Here is a 13,767-nt window from a genome sequence, read left to right on the forward strand (position 1 = left end):
GTTGTGCGTGAAAATCCCAGTAGATTAGCAGTTTCTGAAATACTCAGACCAGCCCTTCTGGCACCAACAATCATGCCGTGTTCAAAGTCACTCAAATCACCTTTCTTCCCCATACTGATGCTCGGTTTGAACAGCAGGAGATTCTCTTGACCATGTCTACATGCCTAAATGCACTGAGTTGCCGCCATGTGATTGGCTGCTTAGAAATTAAGGGTTAACGAGCAGTTGGACAGGTGTACCTAATAAAGTGGCCGGTGAGTATATATTATATATATATATATATACAAAACTCATAAAATATTTCAAATAAATGTACTGATAGCTTGCAGCTAATGCTCATAAGGCATATTTATTACCACTGTCTAATCAGAAATATATGTTTATAGTGTATATAAACATTACAAATGTTCAAAAGAAAACTTACAGTTGCACTTTTATATGACTCTTTGTAGTTTGGCTTGTTTAAAGCTAATTTACTTGCACTCTTGCTGTCTGGATCTTCTAGCTTTAAGATTGAAAGCCCTTAACTGGAAGTCGCTTTGGATAATAGTGTCTGCTAAATAGCAGCTAATGGAAAGTAATGTAATATTAGTAATATTTTTAAAATATGTGAAAGAGCAGCAACCCTTTATGATGGATAAATCCTTGGCCGCTATGTTTTTCTAAACACAAAGCAAAGGGGGATATGTGTCAAGTTGCAGTAGTAGCAAATTCTGTTTCTACAGACTCAGATATCAAAGGATCTCTGAAGCATTACCACACATCTTTACATGAAGCGCTGTGTGAAAGTCAACAAAGAGGGAGACCTACAGGGAACCGCCCTTATCACCGTCCCCAGATGTTACATAGGGAGAGATCCTATCAAGCCGTCAGCAAGGATCAGTCTGAAACGGCTTCATTTGTCAGTTTCTGGCACCGGGTCCCCGCTAAGCACCATATGAACCTGTGGCTAATAGAATTTAATTTGTGCAGGTAATCAAACGTAGCAAAACAGTACATGCCAAAATGAGCTATCTGATCACATTCAGCTCTTGTTAATGAGGAACAAATAGGATTCAAGGATTATCCCAGAGAACCTTCTAAACCTGTTAAATGTGTGCAAATAGGATGTTTTGGATAGTTCTCATTTAGTATTATTCAAAATAATGTTTTTGCGGATTAAGAGCTGTAAGCTCAGGCTAACATTCACTACATACAAATATGTTGAAAAAATACTTTTCCAAGGTCCCCAAAATGATCTGAATTTTTTTAAATCCAGAAGACTTTGACATTAGACAGTCTTTGCGTTGCGTTAGGGGACTGTTAGGTATTTATGGAATGGACACCCGGCGGAAAATATATATATTTTTTTTCTTTGTTGAGGGAAAAGTCCACCCTATGTTTTTTAGTGTCGGGTGTTTTTATAAAAACAGCAAAATTTCAAAGTGGCTTGTTTGATGCATGTTTTTCCATGTAGCTCTCAGTCTTTACCCCTCCCATCACTAGCAGATGGGTTTGACCCAAAAAAAATTGCACCATCCCCCACCCCCATGATGCACCACACTTGAGCCTAACCGCACAATCACAGGTAGGCCTATTGTGAACAACGAGCTATTTAAGCTCTTGTGAATGCACACCGATTCACAAAATGGATCGCAATGAGCTGAGGACAAAAATATTGAGCACTAGCTGGAAGCACAAAAACCGAAGAGTTTCACTCCAGACAATGTCGGGTGAGGAAACATTAAAGAAAATAGATTTTTTTATTGACGCTCCGAAATTACGAGGAGTCTAGAGACTGTTGGAGGAGTTGCTGGTACCCTGTGAAGACAAGCCATGTGGTGTCTTGGATAAGAATTTCCGTCTGCCTTGCGACGCCAGACGCTCACCACACATCAGCTTGGTAGAGAGGGAGGAGAACATATTTTTAGTGTTGGGGAAAACTGGAGTACCCGGAGAAAACCCACACACAAGGGGGGAGAACATGCAAACTCCACACACAAAGACCCGGGACGACCAGGGTACGAACGGGGTACTTTCGTGCTGCGTGGTCACAATGCTAACCATTGGACCACCGTGCTGGTTGAATACAAGATTACTAGAGTAGTAACTTATTATTTGAAGCAATGCAGGAAGTTTGCATTTAGTTTCCATGCTTAACAATGTTAGTGATTACATCTACTGAAATGAAAAAGAGTGGCGTGTGATGTGTTAAGTCGTGTACGTGATGATTGTGAAAAACAGGGGTTATTTGTGCATCTTTGCCAAGCGCGAACCACTACAGAAGGTATCCATAAATTGTTTGGGAGGGTCATGCCTCTTTTCCCAATCATTTTGGAGTGTCAAGTCTATCTTGACTAAAGATCCCAAAACTCTTCCGTTTAAAAGAAAATGAGCAAACAGTCCTCAGTGACTTCTTGTCTCGCTTTGGCAGACCTTCCTCCACAACGCTGCGAAGGAGGGTCTGGCGTGTCCACACAGCATTCAAAGATGGGAGAAAAAAGCAAAGCTCTGGTTTATTGGCATTTCTTTAAACTAATCACAGTTGTCTTGGGCATTGCTAAGCGCAGAGCGGCGCCACGGTGCCGTATGCAAAATACCTTCAGGAAAGAACTTGTTTTAGTGGAACGTGTGTACGTTCAAAGGTTGTTTTAGTTGTGCAGCAGGTTAGCAGGTTGAGCTAGCTGTCGGGTTTTACCCTGCAGTGATCTGAGGAGCAGTTAAGCATAGTCCTGGCGAATCTGGCAAAATTTCTAGAACGTCGTGGAAATTGACAAAGTGGCTTCATATAAGGATTTGCTGACATGGCATGACCTCTTTAGAAGGCTCTCAAGTTCTAGGGCTGCAGTGTACTCAGAACATCAGCCCTGATGTTCTATCCTTCTCCTTCCCTTCCCCTTCTCCTCAACTCTGACAGCAAGTTGTTCTATTTAATGGACCGTTTTCCTCTAAAAGGCCTTCATAAATGACAAGTGCAAAATCCAAAACCAGCAGCTGAGTGCCTTGTCTTGCATTCAGTTTGCCCTCCCAATGGGGGGACAGGGGCGCTGCGTTTTACTCTCTTTTTACCCTCTTGCTCTCCTCAAGAGTTTGCTAACAGTTGCAAATTCAACTCTGCCAACATCATTTTCTACAGAAGTGCTTTTTAGGCCATTATTTAGCGCCATAACATTTGGTCAGAGATTGAGTTCATGAAACTAATCTTGGCAGCCAACCTTGAAACTGTGGTGATTGTAAAGATATTGCTGCCGTGCTGAAGATATGTGTATAGAATCCATGTTTTACCCACAACAACAAAATACACTTATAACCTTTTAACAAATTCCTTCAAAGTAATTGACTGGTTGGCAGAGGCATAGCTGTGAGGCTGTAGTTCTCCCCTCATTCATAGTAGCTTTTTTACTGGTTAGATTGTAACTTTGTGTACTCTGAAAGTGTAGGGCTTGATTAGAGGCTATTGTGTGAACGCTGTGTTTCCTCTTCATCATTTGCCCCAAGATTCACCAGGTTTCAACCTATTCTCTTGCCTTACCTCTCAACCTCTACTTCTCCTTCTCACTTTTCTATCTTCTGTGTTTTTGATCTCCGCTGCACTGATGAGAGTTATTATCCTCTTACTTCCATCCCCGGCCCTTTTGCTCCCTGACTTCCCCTTGTACTTTTGCTTTTAGTGGTCTTTATAAACCCTCTCACCTCTTTTCGCATCTTCACTTTCTTTTTCAGCTTTGCAATATCCTTCTCTGCTTCCAATCTTTGCATCTGTGTTTGTCTATCACCCTGTTACTGCTCTCTGTCTCTTTCCCCCTTTCATTTTTTCCCTATCTAACCTCTAATTGGGAGGCAGATGTTGACTCTGGCTGACTAATGTTTCAGGAGCCCATAGACCTCACCGGTGATCTCAGGTCACGTGAGCAAAATGACCAACAATATGTGCGTCTGCCACCAGTTAAATTTTCAGCTCCAGTGATTTTGCCCAAAAAGCAATTAGGATTTGGAATTAGTGTTCAAATTAAAGAGGAATTAAACAGGCTCAAAGATTAACCCTTTCAGGCATGGGCACCCCTCTTTGGATCTAAAAGCGCACCATCATCATATCACTAAATCCTCCTCATTGAAATGAAAGGCAGCACCACCGACATGTGATTTAACTTCATGTCCTCTCCCTCCCTATGGGACTGGAAAGGTTGATTATGTTTTGACGCTGTCCTCTGTGGAATAGCTGTAATTGTTTTTCCTCTTCCTGTCGTTCCCTGGACTGTTTGCTTTTCCTTGCTGGAAAAAGTGTAAAATCCAGCTTTGTAACTTAATGATGTTTGAAATAGAATTCAAGGCTACAATTATCCTGTCCATACAGGCTATTGCTGGAATGATGGTGCCATCTAGACACAATCATGGGAATGAAACACCTGTAACTTCTCAGAGCCACAAGGGACCACCAAATCTGCCACGAGTCCAGCAGCTCTCCTGCTTCAGCTGAGACACTTATGTTTATGAAGCAAAACTTACTTCTGCTGTACACTAAAACAGAAATGCTGTGTTTTGGGATGACTAATTTTGTTTGCTTTTGATGTGTTAATTCAACGTTGATTTAGTGTCTGCTCATCCACCCACCGCGCGTATGTCATGCCCACTGAGGGAGAAAGTGCTTATGCATTAGCTGCTGAGAAGCTTTTTGGTGCCCACTGAGTATTTAAAAAAAAAACATACAAAATGTTATTGAAATTACAGAATGTAGGCGTTATAATTACAACTCTTTCTGTTCTCTGTTTCCCTGTTGGCTTTTTTTTACTTCAGCTCCTATGTCCTAGTCTACCTACTTTTAACTTTTTCTCTACTTACGTTGTCTTCTCATTCAAGCATGTTAGTGCTCCAGCTGTCTCTTCTCCCTGCTGTCCCCCTACTGCGAGCTGAAAGTCTTTTTATGTCTGCAGCAGCAGCTGCAGCAGCCTGTAAATGGCTGCCTGATGGAAAGTGACATTTTCACAGAACCCTGTGAGAGAGGCGAGGTGATCTCTTCTCTTTCCAGCACAAAATGCTCCTAATTGCCTGGTCGCATTTCTGAGCCGAGCTGACAAACTTGTGCAAATCAATAATTCTGCTCGGGTAAGATGCGGGGACACAGGGTCTCTCACCCTGATACGTGCTGTGAAGACACACATACACACACACATACAAACTCACACACACTCACATGCATACAGATGCACAGATGGACCTGTAAGGAAACGCAGACATACATACACTCTTTACCCACACACGCACTCCCTCCGCCCCACCACCGCGGTGCTTTATGCCTTAAATGGCAGTGTTTATCCATGATTCTAAGACAAATAGGGAGAGAGCATCGGAGCATTAAGGGCAGCCACAGTGCTGCTGAAGGCTGAAATAATGGATGGTGGAAATGGCATAAGACACAGTGCTGCTCATTACTAAATGGACTCTGTAGATGTGGAAACTTTGCCACACTAGCTTGCTATGTACAGATGACAAAATTGCAAAGCTTAAAAAAGGGGCTTATTTAGCACATTTAGGTTGTGTTTTGTACTCTGCTCAGACATGACGTCACTCTAAAAGTTGCTTGCCAAAGAAAAGAGAATGTCAAAGCAATTTAAAAAAGTCTGATTGACTTGTTTCTATTTATGAGTGGGTTTTGTTGTCTTCTGAGTTTTCTCTGAGCCCTCTTTGCTCTCTCTTCTTATTATGTATTTTTCTACATACACGTTAACAGTATTGGGAGACCTTAGTAATGCCATGTGTATTTTAAAATGTATGTGAACAAAGCACGTCTTTGTGTTTCAGTAAATGGCGCCTGATGATTTTATTTTATTTTTTCCCGACTTGACCTCTTCTAGTGCTGTACTGGTACATCATCTACTTTTCAGATTATTCAACTTGAGTGAGCTTGCACAGCGCACTGTAGATGTGAGCTGAACCTAGTGGCAAGCGCAGTACAAACCACTTTGGTCTAAAAGGCCTATTAGTCTCCTTAGCTAACTAACTTTCTCTCCACAGGCTCGTCTGTGATGCAGGTGACAGCCACCGACTCAGACGACTCCACCACAGCTAATGGCATGGTGCGATACCGCATCCTCTCACAGACTCCCCACAGCCCCATCCCTAACATGTTCACCATCAACAGCGAGACTGGAGACATAGTAACAGTGGCAGCCGGCCTGGACAGAGAGGTCAGTGTAAGATGTATGCATTGCTCCCCTGCTTGCTCATCACTTTATCAATTTGCATCTCATTTGTGTCTACCAAGCCATAAGATACAATCCAGTGATCTTGTATTATTATTCTCTTCTCTTCAGCAGTTTGGTTAATACATCCAGGGGTTAAAGTAGGCCAGAGCCAACCTGTCAGTCCAAATTGAAGCTCAGCTTCAACAGTATGGGTAAAATACAGGAAATGCCAATCACCAAAATGAAATGCATTGTCTATGCTTTTTTTTCTTAGGCTGTGGTTAATTATATAGAGGCAGGAAATGAGGAGATAAAAAGAAGTAGACTATGCAACAAAGCTGCTGGTAGAAAGATTTTTTTTACCTTTGAAAAGAGCGTAGTTAACTGTTCCCCCCAGTTTTCAATCTTTGCGCTAAGCTAAGCCAATATACAGCTTTATACTGAACAGACCATTATGACAGTTATATCACTCTCTTATCTAACTGCTCATAGTTACTCTATTTTGGACTAACTCCATTCATCTGTGTAAATGCTTCATGAAAGCATCAAGTCAATCAAATGCGGATTAGCCCCAATACAGGTCATTTACCATAACAGACGCTTTCCAAGTCTTGGTTTCAATGTATTTATCTGGTCTGCCTATTTTGGCCATCGGTTAACCCAAAAATATCTGATTATAAGTTGTAGAACAGGGCGGACAGAATAGCCGGGCAAATTCAGCACCTTTTTGCTGACGAGGTCGCAGAAGCTTTCTCTTCATTGCTGTCTTTTGTGTCATCCACTGATGGTGGGTGTGGGTGCTCATCTGAGATTGTTTGGCAACCAACGCACCACCACTACAACACACATCATCTCTGCTCCATCTTCCATCTTGTTCTACTAATGTGGGAGGTCACGCAGGGTCGACTTTTGTTTATCCCAAGATGCATTGGGTTGGCAGGAGTGTTAATATGACATTGTTCATCCTCCAGCATTTCTCTCACATACATACGCACAAACACTCTCTTTTCTCTCTGTGGTGTAAGGTTAAAAAACAAAAAATACAACTGGCAAAATCAGGGAAACGTTCAAATTCATACGCCGCCATTGTGAGGATAATCTCATCCTCGTAATTTAGTTGGCTGATTTTACTACCGACAGTAAAGCATCGTTGAGTGTGTCTCATAATGTTTATATTCTGAGAAGTCCCACTACTCCCGCTCGGCACTAAACCTGGCCAGGCAACACTTTGGAAATTAAATCTGGATTTTACCAACAGTAAGGCAAGCGTATTTGGAGAATAATTACAGTTAAACTATCAAGAACAAAACCAGCTTTTGATGACAGAAGAATGCAATACATCAATGCTCATTCTTTATCCAAATTCTTTACTGAACTGGCATGGCATGATAGTGTCATACATTTGTGAAACAATATAAATGAGTCTAGTGAATGTGAGCCAGCTTGGTGTCCCTGTTTCCAGCTTGGCCCAGGCGGCAGCAGTAACAGCTGATGTGAGTGAGAGAAAGCTCATTAATCTGGACACATCAAACCAGGCTCGGTTCCACCTGCCTCTGATCCTCCCACTAAAACTGGGACACACCTGGGAGTTCACTCACCTGCTGTTAGGGTCATCAACAGAAACACACAAACACACTCAGGCACGTGGGCACGTGTTCGCATATACACTTCCATGCAGTTCTGTTTGTTGTTTGGCTGCAGTAAGGCTCCCACATTGTGATAAGTAGCAGCAGATATGATGATTTAGATCCATTCAACCAGAGTGGTGTATACACCTGCTGTTACACAAACACCAACATATGCACACTCACTGTATGGACGCCTATAAACACCTTTGCAGCACACACTTTAGATAATCCGTCTCCTCTCCCAACTCTCTCACACTTTAGCTCATCCTCGGCCACCATGCCGGAGTCTAATTAGAATATTCATGTGCTAATTAAGGGGTGAAGCAGGTTCTCTCGTGTTAAGGAGACCAGGGGGTACACGGAGGTTAGCCTGGTATCACTTACCTCTGACACTGCTGAATACCAATTATTCTCCCTAACCGCCTGCAACCCCTCTCCTCCTCTGACCTCGCCTGCTCCCACATGCTTCTTCCCACAAGCTAACAAGCCTGGCTAAGTCATATACTGCTACATGTGTGTTTGACTCCCTACATCCTAAAGTATACATTGCTATGTAGCCTAAATACTGCATTCAAGAGGCTGTTGGACAGATTTAAGATTGCAGTGGTGTGTTGATGTGCTGGTTTAGTTTAGGGTTTATAAAGTTTTGTGTATATGTATATGCTGTACTGAAAATACTCTCGTCCATCAGTAGTAGGTAGTCAGTATATGTGGATATACTTTTCTAATGAAATAAAACTCTGGTGTAGCAGGTAACAGAGTGGGAGATGTCAGGGTGCCTCAGCTGGCATGGGTGTTTTCCCTTTGTGCCCTCTGTCCATGGCCCGGATCCACTGGCAGGCAGCGCTGTTGTCTTATATTACCCCAGGCTGTCTTCATCTCCCACAAGCCCTGGATTGGAACGTTCTGGCATGGCATGGTGTGGCCCGGTGCCAGGCTGTCCAGCAGGCTAAAGCCAGCTCCATGTTGGACTGTCTCGCTGATGATTAGGACATTGCCTGGACTGCCTCAAGGACATTAGTACCCACAGCCTGGCTCCATTAGGATCTGCAGAGCCTGACTGGGGATACAGCCTGAGAGCAGGCATCCTAAATGGGTGTGACGCTTTAATGTCTCAGAGACCCTGAGTTATGTTAACTGTCTGGCCAGCACCTCCTCTCGGATTAATATTCACTACTAAAGCAAAACTTTAATATTAAAAGCAAAACAGATATTTGCAAGTCTATTATTTAGTCTTTCCCATGGTCCCATGGTTCCCGTGATGACTTTGTGACGTCAGACTGTTCTTTAAAGAAGCTTGATTTAATGCATTGACAAAAGAATTGTCCACAAATGTTGGACCCTGTGGGAGGATGATTTGAGGGAGGAAATACCAAATGATCTTGGTCAAATATTTTCCATTGTCCAAGACATTCACTTATACAAATGAAAATTAGGCAGTGGCTATTACTGTACACCAACATCATTTTCCCTTACATGTGATTAATGTCAGCAAATTCGCTGTAGAAGTTATACATATATTTTGACTATAAACACCCTACAGTAACCACTGGACAGAGATTATTAACACTATGTCAGGTATTACTGAAGAAGCAGTTTTGCCAAACCCTTTCACAGCTTTATTCAGGATCTCTCCCCTTCCCTCTCTTTCTGTATCTAGACAAGATAGCTTTTGTCATATTGTCAGCGAGATTATTAATACTGATTAATCAGAAGTTCAAATATCCTCCATGTCATGCTCATTTGATTATATACATTCTATATGTCCTTAAATTGCCAAAAAAAGTTCTGGCTAAAAACGGAACATTTTAACCAAGCTAGTGGCAAGGCTCTAAGGATGGCAATGTTTGAAAGTCAGTCAGGTCACCACTTTGGACTTTGTAGACACATGGTCCCCAAGGGATGATAAAGATAAAGATTTTGATGACATTTCTTCTTGCTGGACAGGTTTTGCACGTATCGTGTGAAAATATATCTCTATATTTTATTTAAAGATTTGGCACAGCATTTGCTGCAGACATTCATGTTCCCCAGAAAATGTATCCTTATAATTGGAGATATTCTCGATGATGCCCTTCTTCTAGCACTACCATGAGGTTGACATTTGTGGTTTTAAGTGAAATGTCTGAACAGCTATTGAAGGGATTGTCAAGAAATGTGGTTCACACTTTCATTTCCCCCTTAGGATTTTGTCATTGCAATGATGTTGTTAATCCAATGACTTTTTCTCTAGCATCGCCATCAGTCCTTCGTTTGTATTTACTAAGATTGAAAACTTAGATGTGAACATAGCACGTTAGCATTTAGTTTAAAGTTTATTTTTAGTTTAACTTTCCACATAACCCATTTTTGGGGATTTACATGTGATTGCTGCTTCTCTTTCTTCTCTCTAAGATGTCATTTGAGTAACTGTGCGATCTTGCTTGCAAAGCGTTCTCCTGACTAACATTTCCATTCACTTTCATTTGGGCCAGCAAGTCTGGCACCAGAATGTTCATCATGGTCAGATATGCTTAGATTCGTCCTGTCTATTGTATTGTGATACTCAGTTGGACGATTAACTAAACCTCTTGCCCAGTCTGCATGTTTTTATTCTAGCAGCTTTATTCAAATGTGACTCACAGCCCAGTGAGAAGTTTGCGTAAATGTGGAGGCGTATCTAATCAAGGGGATTCTGAGTTTATATCGCAGATTTACAGTACCTACATATCTCTACAATGGGATTCAGAGGAAAGCTTTCAGAGAACAGTGCGTTGGCTTGTGTTCTCTTCAAACTAGATTTGAGCTGTTTGTGTCCTCAACACATCCTGAGAGACATTCCTGCAAGGGTTGAAGAGAGGGATGATGAAGATGGAGACAAAACGGACTTCTCTGCATACTTTTGGTCCTTACTGGGAAACAATGTGAACATAGAGAATAACTGTGTAGATGTTTATTATGCTTTGTAATTTTTCATGGCAGTGTGTTTGTGGAACTGAACTGAAATATACTGAACTAAATTATAATATGATGACATGGAGTTGAATTACATCAAATGAAATAAGGTTAACTTACTTGAAGTGATCTCAGCTGAACTGTACTGAAACTGTAGTGGCGGTCACTGACTCTGAGGGTCACTAAGGTAGAGAGAGAGTCAAAGGACTGAAGGGAGTTTGTCTTGACAGTTTTAGCCACCAGTACTGGGCCATTTGAGACAGATTGTAAGTGACAAGCTAATGACTGTGGGCACTATGAGCCTGGCAGGCCGGAACTCAATCCACAAACGACACAAGTAAGAGAAAGTCTCTCACTCACTTCTCGCCTCTCCCTCTTTACGATCGTTGAGTGGTCCTTTACGGGACGCCTAGTGAAAATTCACATTCAGCTCATGTTTTGACAGAAAACCAGTCCTCTGCATTCTCTTGTTTGAGATCACCTTACCCTGGATTTCCACCAACTGCGGATTGGCTGTGCTGTGTGTTGGCTCTGTGCTCCACCGTCCTTCAATACCCACCAGGTTCAGATTTGTTGTGGATCGGCTGCGGCCATGACTGACAGCTTTACTTTATTATCTCGCCTATAACAGGATGCAGTTTATTAAACTATAAATAACAAAACCTCTGACCTGTTGACTTCAGGCCTGTCTCTGCCCATTATGACCTTTTCAAGGTGTAGTGCAGGCAAACATGATCCACAGTGAGCACAGTGTATTTTATTTTGAAAATTGATTGGATGTTTTATTTTGTTTCTGTCACACATTCACACATTGACTTTAATGGAAACCTATTGATTCCGCCGCTGTTTCGCAGTTGGTGGAAAATCCGGGGTTACATGTTCAGACCATTAGTTCCATACTTTGTCTCACTTGAGAACAAGTCCATTTGCTCACCAGCCATTAGCAACCAGGTTTTTCCATCTGTCCTGTCTGCTGCTTGGCTTGACTTGTTGAGTAGCTTACATTGATAGCGTGAAGCCGTTTTCCTGTTTCTTTCTTCAGTCTCCTGGATGGTAAACGACCTAATTTGGTCCCTGTGGAAAAAAAGGGATTGGGTTTTATTGTTGGCGGAGCTCTTTGTACAGGTGTTTCTGTGGCCCCTGATGGCTTTCAGCTCCTGCAGATTAAGTCTGTAAGGCTCAAGGCCTGTGGGGGAGTCTGGGCTGTTGCTGTTGGTTGTGATACAAGAAGCTATATTTCCTGCCAGCGCTGGACTCTAATCTAACAGAGAGATTTTCTGTCCAGCACTTCTGTAGGACTCATTAGAGAGCCCTTTACTGGCTTGTTCGGGCAGCCACTTTTGGACAGCAGAGTGCGATTGGCAATGTGTGTGTGGTGTGCATGTGTATACCCAATGTAAGAGTCTGAGTGTCCCACCTGTTCCCACTCACTGGAGCGTTAGCAGATGTGTATGTGTGGACTATAAGGGCCATAAACTCACAACTACTCTCAGATGAGTGATGTTACCCTGCAGGATAGGACACATCAGTCACGTCTCATACTGTGTGAGAGCTCCACCTGCTGGCTCAGCTCCAGTCATTTCTCTTCACCTGAGGAAAGAAAAAGGCGTCCATCAAATCTTAAACCTATTAGCTTCCAACAGCCATCTGGTGCTATTTCTAAATTGTTGTATGTGACCGGATCTATGTGAGTCTGCAGAGAGACACATTCATTGGAGGCTCTATTTACTAACGTGCTCTATGAGAGGAGATGGTATTGATATTTCATCATGGGTCTAATAAAGGGCAGTCAGTATTGAGTTTACATTAATAGGGCTGGTCTGGTGCAGATTAACATGTCTGTGGTGTTCACAATGACTTGGAAAGGTGCTAAATGACTCCTGCCGGGTGTTTTAACTGGCCTCAAGGGTTTGACTGATCTAACAATTAATTGCATCCTTCACGACTGAAAAAAAGAGTGGGATAAAGTAGATAGAGAGCTACACAGAGTGGGACAGAAAGACAGACAGCCATAATGATAGACCGATAGAGAAAAGACAGGCGCAGAACACTGAGTAACCATGATGCGTACAGAAAGATAGGGATAGATCAATAGAAGCACAGAATGTGAGTTAACAAAGAGAACGGAACAAACCAGAGGAGAGAAAAAAATGAAAAAGCCACGACTCACAGAAATAAAAAAGCTGAGAAGCAGCCTTCTGAGCAGAGAGCAATAACTCCCCCATTTATACTGACAAGACCTCTGCCTGAGTTTGTTCTGGTTCCTCCAGGCAGTCCCTGACATCAGTGCCACTGGCAGTCAAGTCGTTAGAAAGCAAGACCCTTGGGTGAATATGGCAAAACTAGCCTAGCAACAAACGAACATTAGACCATTGATAGGACCCATTGTGGATCAACAAAGTAGAAGGCCCTGTGTGCCGAACACTGGCCTGTCCTTGACGTCCATTCTCTCTTTCTCTCTCTCTCTCTCTCCTTCTCTTTGCTCTGACACAATTGAGGTTTGAGCCAAATGGATTAATAGGAATAGAAAGAGGCCACAAAGCAGAGAGGCTTATATTGTCACACACACACACACACACACACAGACACACGCACACACACGCACACACATGCAAACACACAGAGTCTTCTTTCCAGTGGTGAGTTTGGGGACAGACTGAACTTTCAGCACCATGGACAGTGTCACAATATTTCAAAGTGGATACACTGTCTCTCTGCCTCTATGTTTTGTAGTTGTGTCTCAACCAAGCCTAGTGTTTGATGGTGTTTCTTGTCATGGCACTGTAACATTGTAGAGTGAGCTGCATTGCACTCTGGGGTGACTCTCCCTCACTGTAACCGGACTAAAAAAGGTCCATTCACCTCCTGGTATTATCTGCAGCACTGTGGCGCATCTTAGAGTGTCGGCGCCTCCATTAAAATGAGTGATGATCCTGGTCTGTTCCCACAGCGGAAAGCCAAGACTTTTAGGCAATAATGGATGGGCCTTTTACCAATACAGTTCTCCCTTCCTGCAACGTTGAGTGTGTGTGTGTGTGTGTGGG

The 13,767-nt window shown here is 42.6% G+C and overlaps 1 protein-coding gene across 2 annotated transcripts in view; it reads left to right on the top strand.

Annotated features, from left to right (window-relative positions):
- Window positions 1-13,767, top strand: part of cdh4 (cadherin 4, type 1, R-cadherin (retinal)) — a 199,448-nt gene that overhangs the window by 156,985 nt on the left and 28,696 nt on the right. For both annotated transcript variants that reach the window (XM_034868355.1, XM_034868356.1), the window contains exon 8: window positions 5,992-6,164. In XM_034868355.1, the coding sequence (XP_034724246.1) occupies window positions 5,992-6,164 (173 nt within the window). The remainder of the gene's footprint in view (window positions 1-5,991; window positions 6,165-13,767) is intronic.

This window comes from Etheostoma cragini, chromosome 4 (genome assembly GCF_013103735.1).
Source record: "Etheostoma cragini isolate CJK2018 chromosome 4, CSU_Ecrag_1.0, whole genome shotgun sequence".
Lineage (NCBI taxonomy): Eukaryota > Metazoa > Chordata > Actinopteri > Perciformes > Percidae > Etheostoma > Etheostoma cragini.